The 20,722-nt window shown below is 43.8% G+C and overlaps 1 protein-coding gene across 1 annotated transcript in view; it reads right to left on the reverse strand.

The window, feature by feature from the left end:
• Nucleotides 1-20,722, reverse strand: part of ELAPOR2 (endosome-lysosome associated apoptosis and autophagy regulator family member 2) — a 103,617-nt gene that overhangs the window by 15,620 nt on the left and 67,275 nt on the right. The window contains exons 3-15 of the mRNA XM_054631595.2: nucleotides 19,858-20,053; nucleotides 18,622-18,769; nucleotides 16,012-16,098; nucleotides 13,556-13,661; nucleotides 12,760-12,912; nucleotides 11,400-11,488; nucleotides 7,967-8,147; nucleotides 7,095-7,223; nucleotides 6,059-6,149; nucleotides 5,023-5,125; nucleotides 4,107-4,244; nucleotides 3,142-3,405; nucleotides 1,172-1,345 (exon numbers count right to left, since the gene is read on the reverse strand). Coding sequence (XP_054487570.2) covers nucleotides 1,172-1,345; nucleotides 3,142-3,405; nucleotides 4,107-4,244; nucleotides 5,023-5,125; nucleotides 6,059-6,149; nucleotides 7,095-7,223; nucleotides 7,967-8,147; nucleotides 11,400-11,488; nucleotides 12,760-12,912; nucleotides 13,556-13,661; nucleotides 16,012-16,098; nucleotides 18,622-18,769; nucleotides 19,858-20,053 — 1,859 coding nt within the window. The remainder of the gene's footprint in view (nucleotides 1-1,171; nucleotides 1,346-3,141; nucleotides 3,406-4,106; nucleotides 4,245-5,022; nucleotides 5,126-6,058; nucleotides 6,150-7,094; nucleotides 7,224-7,966; nucleotides 8,148-11,399; nucleotides 11,489-12,759; nucleotides 12,913-13,555; nucleotides 13,662-16,011; nucleotides 16,099-18,621; nucleotides 18,770-19,857; nucleotides 20,054-20,722) is intronic.

Raw genomic sequence — 20,722 nt, forward strand, 5'->3', positions numbered from 1 at the left:
TATCTTGACAGCACAGTGTTTACTTGCAGAGCGTAGTAAAATGCTTGCAAAGGAAAACCCTATTTCTCTTGCCTTTAAATAACATACTGTAGAATACCTCTTTGTTTGGGATTTAATCCAGATAAAATATTTTCAAAGCACAAATACATGAAATCCCTAAACAGATATATAGCCTTCAAGACTGCTTTAATGTGGTATGTCAAGATCAGTGCTAAAATCAGAGCAACAGCAATGAAAGACAAATTACCAGACTCAGTTTTCCTAACAAAATGTCAAGCACTCACCACCTAATCACTGGCTGGTTGTACTGTAGTGCCATTGTAGTAGTTTGGGAAAGTGAAGACCAGATCCACAGAGGAGAGAAAATATCTACATTTGTGGATCTAGCTGTCAGCAGCTGTAATCCAGGTGTAGTTAAACACACATAGAATCCTAAAAGTATGCAAAATGCTGTAAAGAAATGTGACTACTCATTTGTCTTAACTCATGCAAATCCTTTGATACATGGCAAAAAGACCTCAGAACTTTACAGGGCTGAGCATTATTGTTAACTACACATGCTGGCTTTCATGGGACAATGCACAACACTGGTACTGCTCTGAAAGTTAATTTATTAATTTATTTAATTTATCTGCTTCAGTCCAAGCTTCAGGCAGAGCGTGTTTAACTCACAAACTAAAAACATATTTTTCTGCCACTGTCCAAGGCTGCAAAGTCAGCACTGGGCATCTTGGCCACTGGCAGACAGCAGGGTGATCAGGGGCTCTGCATACAGCATCTCCAGCGAAGCAATGAGGGACACATATGGAAAGCAGTTGCCAGCTGAAAGACTCAAACTCTTAATTTGGGCTCCTTGGTGGCAGCACACAAAGGGCAGGGTCATGATGCAAGTGACTTAAAGGCACAGGAAAGAAAAAGCAGGGATGTGACAGGAATTTTCTTCTGAGCTTTATTAATGGCCTATAACACAGTATCTCTGCTCTGGAAAATCACTTGGCTGCTCAAAAGTCCTCTTGCACTGCAAAGCAAGATCCAAAGGGAAGTGTTTGCACAGTATTGGTAACAGCTCAGCTGACAGGGAGTCTTTGTCCTGTCTCAGTGTCACCCCAGAGCATCAACACAAGCAACAAACTGGTTCACCCTCCCAGCCCTCAAGCCCAGCTGAGCTCACCTCATTCCCACACAGGCTGATGTTAAAGAAGTGGAAGAACTTGGTGCCTCGGGAAGTGAAACTGGGTCCACTCATCAACGAGCCCACCTGGCTGAGGTTGCTAAAATTGTAATTCAGGCTCTGGTTTTCCTTGACATAGGACACCAGGCAATCACTGAAGCAGGCAGAGTGGTCCTGTAAGGCAGAGGCATCCATTAAAAAGCAGTTATGGAACAGTAGCAAACCATTCACCTTGGAGTTAAAGCATGGGTGCAGACTGGACTGCTCTCCTTGTTAAGGAATGAAGGGGAACTCTGTCCTATTCCTGTAACTGATCTTTCCCTTGGGGTAATTCCCATTCCCATTCCAGTCCCTTGCAATCACATATCAGGACTAAAATGTTCCCTAAGCCTGGTTTTTCTGTTGTCTGCTGCATTAGCCAAGAGAATGCAATTTCTTGCTTTCTTTTGTTCTGGGTACTTTTAGGATCCCAATGTTCCAGTTTAAATCCCTGTAAACAGACCAAAACATGTCCTTGATTACACTTGCATTTTGTAAAGGAAGCACAAGAAACAGCTCAAGAAACAAGGACAGGATATGAACATAGCAGAAGACAGGCAGAATACAAACAAACTGGAGCTGTTCTTCCACTACCAGCTCCTTGAACATGATAAATGTTTACTTATGCTTACAGTTTCATGTAAGAGGAACTTGTTACAGGTTTCTAAAGGCCCAGAAACATCCAGTTGAGGAAGTCCCTGAGTTTTAAAGAGCAAGCATTGGGATAGCTTTGGTGGAAGTAACATAGATACTTGCCCTGTTTGTTCACTGTCCACAGTACAGCTTCTTGAAATAAACTTTTTTTTGAGCTGAAGTTGTTACTTTTATCTGATTATTTACAAACAGAAATTAGACTAGTGACTGTCACCATTTTTAGTTTTTCTAAGCCTTCTGATGTTTACATTCTTGTAACAAACTTCCTCACATATTTACTTTATGTAAATAATTATTGTTTTGCATTCTTTTATGGAGGAGGAGAAATTTGATGGACTGTTGGTTTGTCCAGTGTCATTGGAGAGGTGGCACTGTCACCCTCCAATCCACTGTCACTTTTGGAAATCTATGAATGTTGAAGTCAGAAATTAAATGTTCTCTTTTTACCATCAGAGAGCTGCATGTCTGTGTTGTGTTATTTGTGTCCTATAGCTGTTGCGTTGTGATTTCAGGATTTACCTTAGAACCTCAAGTCCCTCCCCTGATAATTCCCCTCCCTGAACCCTGCCAAGTACTGTCTGTCAGTCCTGGAATTCCAGAAGGGCGTTGAGTGATTGACAGATTCAAAGGATGCCCTCTACCCCTGGGGGGGCATTGGGCCATCCAGATGTCCTTTGTCCCTTAAGACCTCCTCCTATGTACCTGGCTGGTGGCCTCCTACCCCTTCCCTCCCCCTCCTCCCCAGGGTTCAAAGAGCCAGCAACCACATGGTTCAGAGTTCTGTTGGAGCTGTTACTGGATTCAGAGGCCTGTGGGCCAGAATAAAGGTCTAGATTTAAACCCTCCATCTGAACCAACTCCTCTCCTTCACCTTAGCCTTAAAGCTTCTCCGAAAGAGGGAAACCCAAGGAGTGACCCTCTGTGAGAGGAGCTCCATCCCACCACCACCAGAGCTCCTGCATGCCTGGACTTGTCTCCGTGTGCCCAGCTGCAGCACACAGCTAGCCAAAAGTGTCTCTGGGGTGAAAACACCACAGTTGCCACTATTTGGTTCAGCACCAAGGGCCAGGCAGGCTCAAGCATGTCCATCCATCTATATTGGTAATATTACAATATACAGCAACAAGCGACATCTTTGGTGGGCACATTGGTCATAGCCCTGCTCCAGTGCTCACAAGGCACATGCCCTGCAGGAAAGCACTAGAAGCAGCCCCCTGAGAGCTTCCAGCCCAACAAACCCTGTCTGCCCATCTCCCAGAAATGCTCAGGCTGGGTACCTTGGTGCTCTTGCTGCCAGGCCCGCACGGGATGCAGGCCTCACTGCCATACACCTGGTGGATGGACAGGAAGGTGTTGTCAGGACACTCCTTGCACTGGCTGCTCTCCTTCTCGATGTAGTGTCCTGGAGGGCAGGGCACGCAGGACGAGCCCAACTGCTCGGAGCCCAGCGCACAGGCCCGGCAAGAGGAGGCCACTCCATCCACTGCGTTGGTCACCGTGATGGAGTAGATCTTGGCCATGTCATTGATGAACTGCCTGCTCTGGAAAGAGAGCCAAGGAAACCACCCCGGGTGCCGCCATGTTTCTCTTCACAGAGAAAAACAAGGCACAATTCTTCCCAAGAATATTTCTGGGTTTCACATTCTCTGAATATCAGAGAAAGAAAACACAATTCTTGTCTCGTTTGCTGTGCCTGTGTTTGTGCCAAAGTAGGATGCAATATGGAGATTGTTTACCCAGAGTGATGGTGTTTTGTTTCCTTGGCCTATCAGGGCCAACTGTGTGTGTGTGTGTGTGTTGGGACTGTTGGCTGGCAGTCATGAGATTCAGTGCAGGTGTGTGCAGAGTTAAGTGCTTGGCAGATTCAGTTTAGATATCATGTAATATAGTGTAATATAGTATAGAATAATATAGTATAATGAAGTAATTAATTAGCCTTCTGATAAGATGGAGTCCTCCTCATCATTCCCCCCTGCCAAGGGGATCCCTGCAAATACTATACCCAGTGTCATCACACTGGGGACACCACCCACACCTCTGTGCACCAATTCAGGGATCAGCTTATCCATGGCTCTGTCCTTCCTCATGGATTGTTTATGCACAGCTGCCTCCCAGGGGCTGCTTTTGCTGAGAGCCACTCGTCCCTCGTGGGAAACCTGTGAACTTCAACAGAGGGCTAGAGTTCTGGCAGAGAGTGTCCAAAGAATGCTGTTTTGTAAAGCACCACACATAAAGTACTTACATCTTGGCCTTCATTTATTCTCTGAAAGGCCCAGGTGAATGTGAAGGAAGCATTTTTGGAGATGATGTGAGTGTAGGATTGTCTTTCTTTGCTTTTTTCCCATGATTCCACCACATTGGTATTTTTTCGATTAACATCCTACAAAACGGGCATAATTTAAAAATAAAAAGGAGCAACAAAAAAGTGTGGTCATACCACACTTAGCACCAATGTTTTATGATCTAGAGATTAGCATATAAAAAGGACTCCACAACTGCATTTAACATTTAATAAAGCAAACATACTTATTTTGTTTTGCACAACTGACAAACTTTCAGCCTATTCTAAATTGCCATCTAATTTCTACTCAATTCTCTTCAAACTAAGAGCAGGTTCCTTTAAAAAGCCACTAAATACCAAAAAGAACCAGCTTCCCCTTTCAGTGGAAGGGGCAAGAGAGCCATTGCAGATCCATTTGCCTTCCTCAGCTAATGGACATTCAAACAAACATCTGTCTGCTGCTCTACTGATCCTCCAGGTCACTGACAGGATCAAGTGTAAATTTCCAAACTGTCCTCTTCCCATCCCTCTATCCCAGATCTTGATTTCTCACTCTGTTACTAGATGCTAACTCAACAGCACAAGAGACACTGACAATTTCATCACTCAGTTTAACAGGGGGAAAACTGGCTCCTTAGTGTCCAATGATTATTTAGAATAAGCAGATATCCAGGAATGGTTCACAACTCATGTGCTGGATGAATTTCACTAGGTCATTCATTAAATCCCTCCTGAAAGGGCACTGCAGATATTAAACTAATGCCATGCTTAATCATAATAAACCAAGTACAACTAATCACACCTATGCAGAGGTACTAAAGTGACTTGTGGCATACCAGGCTCAGCCCCCAGTGATGGAGAAAGAGGTCTCACTTACTGCCATAAAGTACAGCACACAATCTGCTGAACAGATGGTCTCAAAAATAAAAGTGATCCGTCCAAGTTCTGACCCAGTTGCTCCCGTCACTGTTGTTGGAGGTCTGTTTAACAGAGAAGAAACAAAATGTTTATACAGTGCTCTCTAGACAGGCAACAGCCAATCCTTCAAATTCCTTTTTCTACAGTCAAGCCATCAAAGTCCTGTCACAGAAAACCTGTCCTTGCATAGTGGGAGCCTCTGCACTGAATATTGGGTGCAGCAGGGTCATTTTTTAAGTGTCTAAGTTCTTTCTTGTACCTTCCCTCCTTATAATGAACACCCACATTTGACCATATTGGTAGCCTTATTATTGAAACACATTACATATGTCAAGTGATTTACACCAATGTAATTGCATCTACCTCAGCTGGAAAACAGCAGAGGGAGGGTGGGGTTCATCTTCCACACCTTACTGGTCTCAACATCCAGCACCTGGTCTGAGCTAAGAGTTTCATCTCTCTAAGTTCACTCTTTTGACAGAGACACAAGCACCTCAAGCAGGTATTTCAGCCTGTCTGAGGGTTCAGGAGTGGTGGCATTCCCATTCTCCTGCAGTGCCTGCATCTCCTCACTGGCTCCAAGGGAAGCACAGGCTGTGGAGGCTGCCTGGAGCCACAGGGCAAAGTAACTTGGGTTTCACTAAAATACTTTTAGGGCAGGCTCCAGTATCCAGCCCACGGCAGGTTTAGCTGGTTACCATGGAATAATTTAGAAACAGAGGGATAGCAATATCTTTTCTCAGCTTCCAGACAGCCAGCTGGCTGCATCTTGGACTGAAGCAAATACTGCTAAAAACCAAGGTCCCACATGCTTGCCTGCCTCAATGGACAAACTGGGGACATGGGAATAAAATTCAAGATTCCTCTTGTCTCTTATTCACTGCATTATTCCGCTTCAGAAAGGAAGACTGAGATCATCCCTGTGATAGTGTGTGAAAGAGGTATAAGAGACAGAAATAACTGAGAAATAGATGAAAAAATATCCCATTCCTTACTTAAATCCTGGGATGTGCAGGCTCAAGATAAGATAGTCATTGTCAGAACCTCCAGCCCCACTCTGGATGTGATCACCAGCCACCTCCCAACCTTCACAGAACAGAAAAAGAAAAAAAATTCAATAAATGGGTGGCAAAGGAAATCTATGTTACCATAATTTTTAAACAATTCAGTATGTCAGTGTATTTTAAAGATGCCTTATCAACTACAGATACAATATCATGATGATTTGAATGTAGAATTTTAGCAATTGTATGAACCACTGATTTTACAGGCAATTTTCACCTTTCAAATCAGCAGAGCAATTGATATTCCCTGATCTGTGCTGTGCAGCTCAAGGGGGAGAATCCATCTGATATCTTTCAGCTTTAAAACAGATGAATCAGTGAATCTGTGTGTTAAATGTTAAGCACATACTTCAGTTCCCCTCTACTCAACACGCATAATTCAAAGCTTGAGTTCCACCAGTCTGACAGGGTGGATCAGGCTGAGGAAAATCTGTCAGAGAAGGCTGGAGGAGTCCCAAACAGGATCATTTTCACCACTGAGCTGTGACTGCTCTCTGCTGCAATTTCAGCACATGTGCAGAGAGAAAGCTCTGAGCACTAAAGAAATAAAATTACAGACTGTAATTAAGATTTCCAAAAGAATTATTTGTGACCTCGATGGGCGCAGTCATCACAAAGCAGAAAATGAGATAAACTAGGGAGAAGACAAACAATGCTTTTTACAATGGGGATATGAATGCATCTGTAGATTCTTTAATGCCAGTGTGGGATAGGTCTTTGCAGAGGGAACTTCACATAGGCTGCAGCTCCTGCCCTCCTCTGGTATACAAGAGATTTTTTATTCCTTTATGATACTGTGACATTGCTTCCCACAGGAAATTTCAAGCCTGGTGCAACTAAAGGAAAGGGAGGAAACTGTGCTGTGAGTCAGGCAGCCAAGAGCACACTGATTTTGGTGGGTGCTCCATTACCACAGGGATCCATGCAGGGGGACATGGGATCACACAACACAGCGAGTTTGGCTCACCATTCATCCCATCACACTTCGAGTTGCCAACATTAAAGCAAGATGTCTTCATGTTTCCTGGCAGGATGTTCCACCACTTGTACTCAAACCCAAGAGCTGGCTCAGTCCCAGCAGGGCAGGCTTTGCACTCTGAGGGTGAGAGGGCAGGAAAGGATATCACACAGCCAAGGCACATGTCAAACAGTGCTTTGAAGAACATAGATACTGCTTTTTTACTCCCTGGTGCAAATAATAAGTAAGGAAAATAATTTATTTCTTTGTAGTTAAACAGTCAAAGACCTATCGGGACCAGGAGAGTGGAAGTGAGACCAGCATTTTGTAAATTGTAGATCATAACATCGTGTTAAGTAATCTGCAACTGGTCCCCCAAGTCACATTTACTTTTTAATAGATTCAGCTGAAAGTTTGGTGAACAAGAGTTCCCCCAAAATGCTGCAGGGGACAATGGGCCAATGCATCTCAGAATCAACAAGCCAGAGTTTAGGCTAGACAATGTTGGCAGGGTATTCATCTGACTGGGATTAAATTGAGGTTTTCATAGGAAAGAATTTGGCATAGACAGGAGAATGGTTGAGGAGGAATTGGTGACTGGAAAATTCTGATTCCCCTCTCAGAATCCCTTAAAATAACTCTCAGGATGTTTATATCAGCCAAGAAATGCATCCAGAACACGGCAGGTCAACTTGGAGCAGTGATCCCTGATAAGAAAGGACTCAGGAGAGAAAACAGATATCCACATCTTACTCTCCAATGTTATTTAACAAGTATGAACAAAATGAGCACTGGCTTATGATGATGGGTCACTAAATTAAGTCACATGCAAGCAGATGACTGCTTTTGGAAACACATAAATTTTTTTTGCAGACTCTTACCCTGTGTCCCATCTGAAAATGTGCCTGGTGGGCAGGGAGTACAGGAAGATGAGGCATTGTTGTAAAAGCCAGGATTGCAGGGTGGACAGTCCTGCCTCTCTCCAGAAGGAGGTAGGGTCAATGCATCAGGGAGATCCTCTCTGCAGATCTTGGGTTCAATCCACTTGTACATGATCTGAGTCTGGAAGGAGGAGACACTGAGTTCACACGAGGTACCATGAAGCTTTAGGACTAAATGCACCAATGAAGGTCCCTCTTGTAAACTAAATTAGGGTGTTCCCATCATTTGAGACCAAAAACAGACCTTGCACACACAGGACAATAAAGGGAAGTGCAGGTAAGGGCAACAGAAATGACCAGGTTCACAAGAGATTCCAAGATATGAGGCTTTAAGGACAAAACAAAAATGTGAAGCTTAAAACAATTACTATTTAATTAGTAAATTTCCTATTTAATTAGTCAATTTAATTTCTCTTTAATTAGTAAATTTCCCATGCAAGGGGTTCTGAGGAACATCAGATAAATAATTCTAACTGGATATGCAATCTCTGCATTATAACCCCAGAAACACAAAATATAACTTCTGCCGTGTAAAAGCCCTTAATTTGGATTAGCAGAGAGAACCCCAGGTTCTGCACTTTTAATTCATACTGGCCTGTTCTTTGGAAAGTCCCCAGTTTCTCTCCTGCCATTTTTCACCTATTGAGAAAATGTCAAAACCATGCAGGAGCTCTCCCCAAGCCCCTCCAATCCCTTGTCATCACATAAAAAGCAGTTTATGAACACCAACTTGAGTCAGTCCATGGTGTTACCATAGTGTGACCTCTTCATCATCACCCTCCTTTGAGGACACAAGTTTCTGTCTTCAGGAGAAGCATTGGGTGAGATGCATCACCCACAAAGTTGTGTTTCAAATTTCATCTGACTTTGTGTCTCTCTCTGAAAGGGTTTTACATCTCAAGAAGAAACTTAGCTGAGTTCCACAGCTGAGAAACCCAACTGGCAAGAGTTTAACCTGTCCACATCTCCCACTCTGGGTACTTCCACCCTTTGGTCCCAGCAGTCAGGGACCTTTGAGGCTGGAGGCTTGGGTAATGGAGATTTCACCTTATGAATTTGATCCAGACCCGCTGTCAGCCTGGGTGTTGAGCTGCTTGCACTCAGGGTTAGCCCTCTGGTAACACAGAGCACCTGAAGTATTGATCCTTCTTGAAGCTGTTCCCCAGAATAAGCTGGAAGAAGCCTCAGTTCAGACCTGAGCCCTGGCTCCTGGGAGCTCCAGTGATGCTGAGGCTGTCACTCTCCACCCCTGCCTGTGCTGTGTTGCAGCCATGCCTGTGCCAGGTCATGTTCCCTGGCTGACCCATGGACACAATGTCCCAGGTTCACACTGGTCCTGTTTTTTCTCCAGGGACTTGTCTGGCCACCTTGGCTCAATCTGGTCACTGGCACAGGGTCCTCAAGCACTGAGGGACTGCTCCTGCTGCCAGAGTGGCACCTCTTCCTATGGATCAGCCTGTCCTTGCTGCTCCTGAAAACCTGGAGGATTTTCTGGAGAATCACCCCAGAAATGCTTCAGCAGCATCGGGGTGCACAGTGTTTAAAATAAAAAGGCTCAGGAGATGGCAAAGCACCTGTGTGGCTGCCCAGAGCCCAGACACACTGCCCACCACAGGAATCCTCCTGCATCTGAGCAGGGAGAAGTGAGCCAGATGGTGCCTGTGGCCATGGGGTGAGGGGTTTCTCAGACTGGGGCTGAAGCATTCAACTTGGGATTTTTAAATCAGCAGGTAGATGACAAGTCAAGAGTAAAGTGCATAAATCTCCAGAGGCTCCTTCTACACATGGGGTGGGACAGCAGAAAGGAGACAATTTATTGTTCAGTGAAAACCTGGCTTATTTTAGCAAGCATGGATCAATAGGCTGGTCCTTTACAGCCACTGTTCTCCTGTAGATGGCCTGCAGAGTCAGGCCCTCTCATTGAGCTGCATCACATGGAGAGATGTGGAGTAGAGCAAAGCTGAACCAATTTCCAGACTTGCAGAGCAGTGAAACCAATCCTGAAAACTCAGCCAGTATCTGTGTGCCTGTGACACCTGCTGCTGTCATTGCAACTGGGCAGGGAAGGCTGTCTGCAGAAAAACACACTTTACACTCTAATGATATCCATCAGTAAAGGGAAAGGCCAGTGGAAAAGGGTCAAATAACAGGAACTTGTTCAGTGTCAGGGAGACTTGGACCACACAGAGCAGTGGCAGAACAATCCACAGGAGGCTGCAATTAGAGCTGTACCTGGGGGGGTAGCCATCAACACTGCTGCTGATTTCTTGAGCCATTAGAGACAGTTAACAGAGCAGAAATCAGCGAGTCAAGACCAGGTTGCAGAGCCTGACAGCTCTGGGGCTAAACTCACTGATGCTTCATTAGCAAAGCATGCAAGCTCTCAGCTGCATTTAGAACTCACTGATCAGGAGACTCCAAAATACCCAATCCTGCCAGCAAATATTAGGCCAGCAACATACAGGTGTTAGGGAATTTGACTATTTGCAATTCCATCTGATAGATGGGATCTAAGAGAGATGGGAAAGGAAAGACATGAAACAGGCGTGACCATGTGTCCACACCTCTGTGGGCTTCCTATTGCAGTAAACAGCAGTTTCTTTTCCAAATACCTCCCAAAATTCCACTTGACTGCTAGGACAAAGCCTAGCTAGCTCCACAAGCAGGTCCCTCTATGAGAGACCAAGTGAATCTAGGGTCTCTGGGTGAAACAATGTCCTGAGAGTCCAGGTGATTTGAGGCATCCCATGGGACAAGCACATTACCAGCAGCTAAGCTGACACACATGAACACTCCAGACTATGTATATACCATTATTCTACCTGTCCACAGGCAAGACTTTAACCTATCCTTTGATGCTTAAACCAAGGGCCATGACACATTCACACCTATGCAGCCAAATACTCGTCCACCTGAAATAGAGATGGTTGTATCCAGTGCTCCTGGGCCATGGTGTCACCTGAATTATGCCTGGGTGCTGCAGGGACAGTCATCACAAAGTATGCCAGAAAGATTATTAACAACTAAAGAGATGGGTTTATGCTGGGACAGTGCTTCACCCTGTGTTCCAGCAGCATGGAAGTATGGAAGCAGCCCCAGTGACCCCATCAGACCCTTCACAAGTGCAAGGAGCTTATCATCTCACCAAAACACATCCCTTAAGCAGACCCATTATCTGGCAGATTCTTACAGAGGGATAAAGGCTGCAGAGAGGGCAGGCAAAGGACAAACCTAAAGCCACAGATTCTACACTGGAAGCAAAATTGGGAAAGTAATTGGGAAGTGGATTCCTAAAAAGAACTACCTTGCTTTCAAATGCAGAGATAGCAATAAGGTCAGTGAGCTTAAAAATAGTATCTTGCCTTCTACTTACTTTTCCCTCCTTATCACATGGGGTATGGATCTGGAAAAAGTCTTTGCTTGTGCATGGAGGTCGCTCTATGCATGCACTGGATCCCTCCTCTAAAAGAAAAGGTGAGAAACAGGATATTAAATTATCAAATGGTCCCTGGAAACAACTATAATGAGCTTGAAATCTGGAGGTTAAAATGAGTCAGCAGAAAAATATAAAACAAAAATGAGAAATCAAGCTCTTAATGGTGTTTGCATGAACCTTCCCCTGAAATGAAGCAGGGGAACAGGGGAAATACCAGCTGTGAAATACTGTCACACTGAAATTCACTGATTCAGTGTATGCAGGGACAATTATTAGGAAGGAGTATTTTACTTTGAAATGGTGACTCACTGGAACAGGTCACCCAGAAAAGTTGTGAATATCCCATCCCTGGAAAGAGGTAAGGCCTGGTTGGATAGGGCTTTGAGCAAACTGGTCTAGTGGAAAATTCCCTGCCCATGGCACAGGGGCTGGAATGAGGTGATTTCTAAGGTCCTTTCCAACCCAAACCACTCTATGATTCCATCAAACCCTCCCCACTTCAAACAAAAATTTATACAGTTTACCAAGCATGGAAATATTTTCTTACTTGATAAGGAACAAAACCACTCTAATCCTGTAGGAACTTCCTTACAACACTGGCCCAATTATTTCTCTTGCCAGATAATTTTGCAATATTTCCATTCCCACTGTGAGCAGAGGCACAGGTCCCAAGGCATTTGCAATCATGGGTGATAGCAGGTGCTATGGTCAGTAACCGATCCTTCAAGAACTTTCTAAAACTACTACAAGGAAGAAATCTAAAGACCTTTTGACTATGAAGAATAGATTAGGACCATGTCATTTGAAGATCACCACCTAACCATAGCTGGAAACACAGAGGACTTTGGGACTAGGTTTTGCAACTTGATCACCCCATTTTCCAACTCCACAGGAGGCATGGGCAAGGCAGGAGAGAGTTTAGAAAGGACACTCCTCCAAATGTGTTAAGGCTGAAGGCAATGATGAAGCAAATTCCTGTCACTACCAACTCATAACACAAATTACCACGAGAGGGCACAGCACCACTGCTCCATCCTTCAGAAGAACTCTTCCCCTTCCCGTTCATAAGGGTCTCCAATGTCTCTTCATGTTAACACTGATGGTACTAGCAATGCTTGACTGTGGCCCATCATGTATCTATGTGCCCTCTGCATATTTTGGGAAGTCAATCTTTTCCCCTTTACCTATCAGCTGGAGACTGTCACTGCTGGATACAACCACACTCAGATCTGAAACAGCCCGTGACTGCACATACTCAGACTTTCCTGGTTTTGCTTGTCCCACTTGGTTTATGTACCTGCATAATACATTTCTTCTTTACACTTGGTGCACTCTTTAGCCCCTTTTTCAGAGTAAGTGTCTCGTGGGCACACCTGGCAGCCAGAGGCACCTGGCTTGTCACTGAAGGTACCGGGCTTGCACGCGAAGCATTCAGATGTGTACGCAACTCCTGTAAGAAAAATTCTGGGTAAAGCACTGAAAGAGACCCAGCTGTAACTGCTGCCTACCTGGGCTTATGGCTGAGAGCAAACCAGCTGTATGAAGCAGCATAAAAATCACACTCAGTTTCACCACTCACTTAAGACACTTTGGCTTCACTGACCCATAATTTAGGTCTTTAATCTTGATACCTCAATTAAAGTCTGACCCGTCTAAGAACCTTATATGACACTCCCAGTTTTATTACTCTTAGCCCAGGACCAAAAGAGCAATTCCAGGAGAAAAAAGATAATTTGACTATTAATTCAACTGTCACTGTTATGACATATATGACATTTATCACTTTTGAGAGGTTTACCAATAACCACCTTCTTTATTGTAGGATAGAAAGAAAACCTATTTATTCCTTTCTCTCTGTATTTGCTAATCTAGTCTTTTCCAGTAGATGGCAACATTTTCCAGATAAACTAATTTTTCAGCCTTTCCTCACTGTGACGTTTTGCTGTTCTGTTTCTACTCTTCAGAGGAGGAGGCAGGGGGCAAGGGGCTAAAAAAAGCCACTTCAGTGCTGTAGGCACAGCAGTAGAAAAAAACACTTGGCAAACATTGTGAAAAAAGAGTGAGATAAAACCTCAAAGACAAATTCTACTTACCTTCAATTGTGATGTTCTTCACTAAAACTGGTTTTACAACTTTGGAGCCCATGAGAATCCCTGTTGTTCTCCAGTATAATATATTGCTACCTGATTTCAGAGTTACCTGCAACAACACATGTGAGTTAGCAAACATCCCCTTGCCAAGACATTGTTTTATTTCCTACCTCCATTGAAACTTCTTGCATCCTAGCAGCTTTTCCCGTGCTGTTTAGTGGGTCAAGAGGTAATGGTAAGACAATAGACAGATGCTGTACAGACATATCTGAGGAGTGCCAAATGTGCTTTATGAAAATGTTTCTCAACACCCCAGTTGGAAAAACACCAAGAGCTGTTTCTGACCTTGTTGTAAGCAGAATTTGGAAAAAGCTGTTCCTGTCTTTATCCAATTACCCCTGGCACTCAAGAGCTTTTATCTCCAGCCTTATGTTCAGATATAGTCAATCAGTTTGTTTTTAAAGCCTTGAGATACACTTTCATAAAGAAACTCGACATGACCCGGAGTTTGAAAATCCAGTTCACAAGTGAGTTTTGTTTATAGGTTTTAAAAATCAAGTTCTGTCTGCATGTAACACCACAGTATCATGACCAGTAAGCCAGGCACAAACCATGGCTATCTCCAGCAGCAGTCTCATCCCTCCTGCTCACTTCTGACTGCAAACAGCAAATGAGATGCAGAAAACAACCTGGTTTCTGACTGCCCTGACCCACTTGTGTTCATGGCATGGTGCAGCAAGTGACTGCACAACCCCTGTGGAAGGATGGTGGCATTGTGGCTGAGGTAAGGGGCAGTAGGAAGGCAGGAAAACTCCTCCAGCTGCAGTTTTGGTGCCTTCTGCCTTCAACTCACTTGTGTAACTGTGGTATCACTCTCATCACTAAAAGCAGCAGGTTCACCAAGCCCCTGCCTGGCCTGGTATTCCATATCTAGTAGCCCAGTACAAGATGTTTAGTCCAATAGCAGGATAATGGCCTGAAAGTGCTATATTTTCACACAAGAAGAGGGATAAACTCTACCAGCAAAAGGGTCCAGGATAATGTGATTTACAGCAGGCCTGTCAGTGCCACAGTTTTTGTTCACCCAGGATAAAGAGTTGAAAAATTTAGCAAAGGGGAAGTACAGCATATTGTATCTCCCACACCCAAACATCTGCTACCCACAGGGGCAGAGGAGAGCTGAGCTATCATGGGTAACAGGGGAACTGGGACCATACTGAAACAGGCATCAGGTTGTGTGAGGTGATGGACCCAACATCAGCTCCAGTGCAGCAGGACCCACCTGCTGAGAGCAGAGACTGCAGCACCTGGAAAATTGTGCTCACAGAAGACACCTTGACAGGATTTACAGAAAAAGCCCTTCAGGACAGCCAGAATCATCATCTCACCTAGCTCATATGTCTACACTTCAGCTAGCCATCCCAACAACTTTTATAGACAGTGAGCACACTTGCCACCCCAGATGAGGAGCTCAGGTGGCACCATCTCCCATGCAGACTGCCAGCATCCCTCAGCTCACCCAGGTCAGTGCCCTGGCCTTGGATCTACCTCTCAGCTCATGGCACCCATCCCTCCTCAGCCAGATTTCCAGCCTCCCACTGTAACCTGCACTGGGCCTTGCACCTGACCTAACAGGCATTTCAACCAGAGCTGGCTCAGGAGCACAGTTTCTCCTCCAGCAGGAAAAACACACCATGAAAAACAGAGTGTGCTGCTGCCTATGCCCCCAAAAGCCATTTTCTTCTGGCACAATGTCCCCTGTGCTGCACCTTTGCTGATATGGCTCTGGGGACAAGGGTGTGATGGTGTAGTGGGAGCCAGGCCTCAGCTGATGAGCTGGTCTGCACATGATCCTGTGATTGTGATGCTCACAGGGCAAACTCAGCCAGCTGGGTCACAGGCCAGCCAAAAGGCTCCTACCCCCAACGTGGACAGGCTCATATCCCTGCTGCAGAGCCACCCTGGTGCTGCCAGCTGGTTTTTCACACAGGCCCGCATGGAGCAGAAGTTGGGTGCAGTCCAGCTCTTCTGCACACACTTGAGAATGAAATGCCCATCCTGCTTGTCTCCACATACACACCCCACTCCCACTGCTCTGCCAAGGCACAGAGAATAATTTTGTGCTCTCATGAGCAAACAACTGCTGTACAAGATTTCAATTACAATCATGCAGAGTGATTGTGGCATGCAGATTTGCATAAATACATTCAACCTCATAAAACACTTAATTCAAAGCCCAGGGAAATCAATACAAAGTCTTGCATCTATATAATTTCCTTTGGGATCAGCCCCTTAGGGATCTCCATGACTTTTCCCCTCAGTGCTAGGAAAGCCCTGCTTCTTCAAATGCATTCACAGGAGCTGGCCCATGTTTGGTGTCTGGACAGAGGAAATTACAGACATTTGGAAAAAAACACAAATGGAAAAAAACTTCATGAAGGAATTTTTCACACACTTACAGAATGAGAGCCCCATTCCCCGTTGTCTGTGAGCTTCACCCATTTGTCTGCTGTGGACTCCATTTCTTTGCACTGGTCATTTTGTATCTGTTAATAAAAACACAAGATCAGTGACTACAATCAGGTGCATCTCTCTGTCAGCATAATGACTTCTAGGAATGGTAAGATTTGGCTCTGTTCCTCTTGTCTACATATTTAGACAGCTGCCTTACTTGTGGCAAGATAAACCCCCAACTTTCAACATCTGCAACAGCTTAACAGTGCCTCCACCAGCCCCCTCTGACACAGATGGTAAAAAAAGAGCAGGATGAGATGATCTCAGGCTTGTCCTCACCCTATGTGATCAGACAAGGATGCTGAGCATCTTGTCTTGCTGCTTCCTCCTTCTCCTGAGCCTACCAAGACTTAATTCTCTAAAACCCAGAGGTTTCTAAGTCATAGGGGAAGCAGGAGTGGATGGGCCAAAGCTGGAAGACAAAGTGTTTTCTCTACAGCCAATATGTGCTTTGCCTTTGGCCTGCTGCCACCTGACCTAGGGATGAGAGTAAAGCTATCAAGGCAGAGGCAACATGCCATGGGGAGTCTGTCCTGGCAGGAGTGGGAGGCTGGCTGTCCCTTGCCTGGAGCATTTCCTTACAGCAGGGTTTGGTGCAGCTCTTTCTTCTTATACCTTTTCAGATGAAAAATATCAAGTCCCTTTGAGGCACAAGATCACATACTCAGCTTTTATTGCACCAGGGAGAAAGGCCACTTCAACATTTTCACACACTTGACCTGGAGTCAAGGATCCTCCTTCAAGTTGCTCGAAATCAAATCTGATATAAGCTATGCAACTCCATATCTTCCAAAGCATCTCTACACTCAATTCTCAGCTAAACCAACTGCATTGAGGAAAAAAGGTGTGAAGAAGCACCTGTATAGAAGGTAGATCCCTAATTATCTTGTGCAACCTGAGCTACAGCACCCTTTTGTCTTGGTTCCCAGCTACAAAGAGGAGGTAAGAATATATAGCCTCTTCTCAGCATATGTAAAGGGCTTCAATATGTAAATAGAGCCAAAGAAGGGCAGATAAAACATCTCACCATTTCCCAGTAACCTGCCACTGAAATGCCACTGTCCAGAGCTAAAGTGTCATTGTTAAATATATTTAAGCACAAATGCATGCTGGAGGGAAAAAAAATTACTTTTACAGAAGAATTAAATATGGTTTCCCTGAAATACTGAGGCTGACTAGGAATTTATGGGCATTTCTATAAAGGGCTGCAGCACTCATTGCTTCTTGAAGAGGGGATGATAAATTCAGAGAAGGCGAATGAGTGGGATATGGACAAAAGCAATAATCAAGAAGCCATTTTCAAAGCCAGTGCTCACAGAAACAATATATTTGCAGATCTGCCAGTCAGTCAAGCAACTGGAGCTGGGATTCCTAATCCTGGCACACTCACCTGACAGCAGAAAGCACAGTTGCTGCTTTCTTCCCATGAAGAAAGCAGGGTAGTCTAATACAAAACAAAATGGCTAAATAACATTGCCTGCATGGTCTGTTATCCAAGCACAACAGCAATCTGTCACACTGATGTAGCAGCATGAAGGTGCCTCCAACAGGTAATTGTTGTCCTCCTTTCCCAGCCTACTAAGGATAAGATACTTGGCACTTTTTCCCAAACTTCAATCAATATTAACCAACACCAGCTAAGAGTTCTCCCTCCTGTGAGGTGCCATGAGCTGTGTTTTTCTGATGAAAAAGAGTTTGTCAGACAGGTAAAGGGGCAGTAAGAGAGGAGACTGAAAGTTTCCAGTCATCTTCCTCTCTGAGTCACCCTCCCATCACATTTTTTTCTGTCCCAAATGGCAGGTACAACATGACAAGGACAGTGGAACCTTCCAAAGCACCTCAGTAATGTGAGGCATTTACACCCCACTGCAAATCCTGGTGCTGGGAGCCCTCCAGCTCACAGGGCAGCAGCCATTCCATCCAGGTGGGCAGAGAAGGGCTGCCTTTCCCATTCTGCTCACGGCTGACCAGACACTTTCAGCAATTTGAGAACACCATGGTGCAAGCCCAGCCAGGCTGTTCCCATGTCAGAGCTAATGATCCCCAGCCCTCCCTCGTCACAGCACAGACACATCCTCAGAGACTAATTCCTACTGAAAGTCACCTGAATTTCTCCTGCTTTTCTTTTCATCTTAATTACTAAATTACTAGGACACAAACTGACCTAAAAACAAAGGTTTCCACATAGTACTACCTTGGAAGAAGTCTTTTTAAATGTCAAGTCCCTTCAAAGACATCTCCAATCAGACACCTCTAAATAGGAGCATCTACCACCAACACCTGTCTTGCAAAAGGCTGGACTAACTGGGGCAGTCATGATCCCTAATGGCAGAATCCCAGTGCATAGCAGACAGAATCAGTTCAGACTGAGTTCTGAAGATTAAATAAATGCCACAAGACACTACAAGTGACAGAAAGAGAAGAATAATTATTTATGTTGTTCAGCAATAACAAGTTATGGGCATGCAGGGAACTTAAAAGGGAGAAAGCTGCTGCTAATGATCGGGGTGAATTCTTACAAAATAAGGTTGGATTCACCATTTTAAAGGCCTTACAAAAAATTCAAAGAAGATGTTGTTGTCAATATACTGATACTCAAAGAAGACAGAGCCAGATTTCTTCAGGTGCACAGCGTAGATGAGAGAAACGGTACAGTCATCTCTGTTTGACTCGATGTAATTCCCTCGAGGTGTCCATGAAGAGCTGGTGAACATAAACAAAACAAGCCTCAACTGAGATCACAGATACTGAGGAGACTTTTTGTACACTACTACACAACATGTTACATAATAAGGACCCCAGAATCCCAAAACAGCTAACTGCCGTGAATTTTTAAATTTATGACAGGATCTCCATTTATTTTTGCAGATACAGTAAAGATAATAATTTTATTTTATATCTTTATATATATTTTTATATAATAATATATAATTTTATATAATATATATCTATTTATTTTATATATAAAAATATACTAATATATAAATTATATGTAAATTATATATAAATTATTTCTATATAATTAATATAGAAAATAATGATTAATAATAATAAATATATAAATTTTATAAATATTTATATAAAAATTGTATATACATATGTAAAAATATTCTTAATTTATATAATTAATATAAATAATAAATCTTTATAATAGTATAAATAATAACCTAATAATAAACAATATAAATTGTTTAGATATAAAATTATTTTATATATTCATATATAGTATAAATTTATATCTTTGTATATAAATGTTTATATATTTATATATAGTATATAATAATATATAATAATATATAATACTTTTGTTTTATATCTTTATATATATTTTATATGTTACATGAATAATATAAAACATAATACTTTCCATTGAAACTGTGCATGGGAAAGGATATGGTATGAAAAATTTAGGACTCAGCCTATATAAGAAAGGTTTATAATCCACAGGTTCAATATACCTTCAATTACTCTCAGAAACAGCCTTCTGCAAGCACCACAGGTCTCTAAATAGGCTATAAAGGACCTTCTAGCCACATTCACTATACCATGACCCAAATAAGAGCAGCTCCAGGCTGGCCTTAAACTCGGTGGCTGCTGATGAGCCCAAGGAGACCAAGCTGACAGCAAAGAGATGGGGCTGCAGATTTCACCTCCCAGCCACCCTTGTTTGCCATTAGCAGGGCTGGCTGCTCTCTGCAGAGCTTAGGTGAGTCATTAAGCAGCTTTGTGCTGCTGAGCTGTCTCAGGTTTGCCCCCAGCTGCCCAGGCCAGGTGCAAGCAGAGCTCCTCACTTGTTGCAGCTGTCGGCTTTGCTCTCGGAGGAGCCGAGCGCCGTGTCCATGAAAGTCGCCACGTTGGAGAATCCTGCTGGCAGCTCATCCCACTCGTCAAACTTGATCCCACTGCCCAGTGAGTAGGTCCCCTCTGCACATTTGCTGCACACCTGGTTCTTCATCTCCAGGTACTCACCAGAGGCACAGGAGAAAGCTGGGGAGACAATAATTTACAATATAGGAATGAATTCACCAATCCTTATTAATTTCCTTTTTTTTTCCCCGCCACTTAATTAATTAAGATTGAATGGCCACTAAAGGGAACCAAACAGAATGTCCTAGTCCCAGGAACACAACAGCAGAACTACCAACATCACCAGCAAAACTGAGATGTTCACCTGGGTTTGCACTGGAGTGGCAGCACTGAAATGAAACCCCAGTGACAGCTCCTGATTGCAGCTCGCCTCCATTGGCAAAAGAAGATTTTTAGAAACAAAATCTCTATTGACAGATTGTGTCAAAAAGCAATTTGTGAAAATGAGTATTTATAATAGAGTTCTCCTCGCCCTTGTTCACCCAAGTGTTGCACTTTGAACTCAATTAAAACCACCAGTACTTGAGAGCCAGAACAGACTTGTCTCACTCACCTAAGCTAAGAAGGGCACACAGCAGCAGGCTGACAGTCATATAACACTACAAACCTTGGCTGAGGCTAGCAGACCTAATCCAAAGGCCTCTCTGTGTTTCTCCTCACATGAACTACCTACAAAGCCTCAAACATCTTGCCTGATAGACCATGTGGTCTTGGAAAAGGTCACCCACAGGGTTGTGACTAGAAGATGAGGATCTTTGATTAGGGTGACATTAACATGCTGAGAAAATA

This window comes from Agelaius phoeniceus, chromosome 5, assembly GCF_051311805.1.
Source record: "Agelaius phoeniceus isolate bAgePho1 chromosome 5, bAgePho1.hap1, whole genome shotgun sequence".
NCBI classification, from domain to species: domain Eukaryota; kingdom Metazoa; phylum Chordata; class Aves; order Passeriformes; family Icteridae; genus Agelaius; species Agelaius phoeniceus.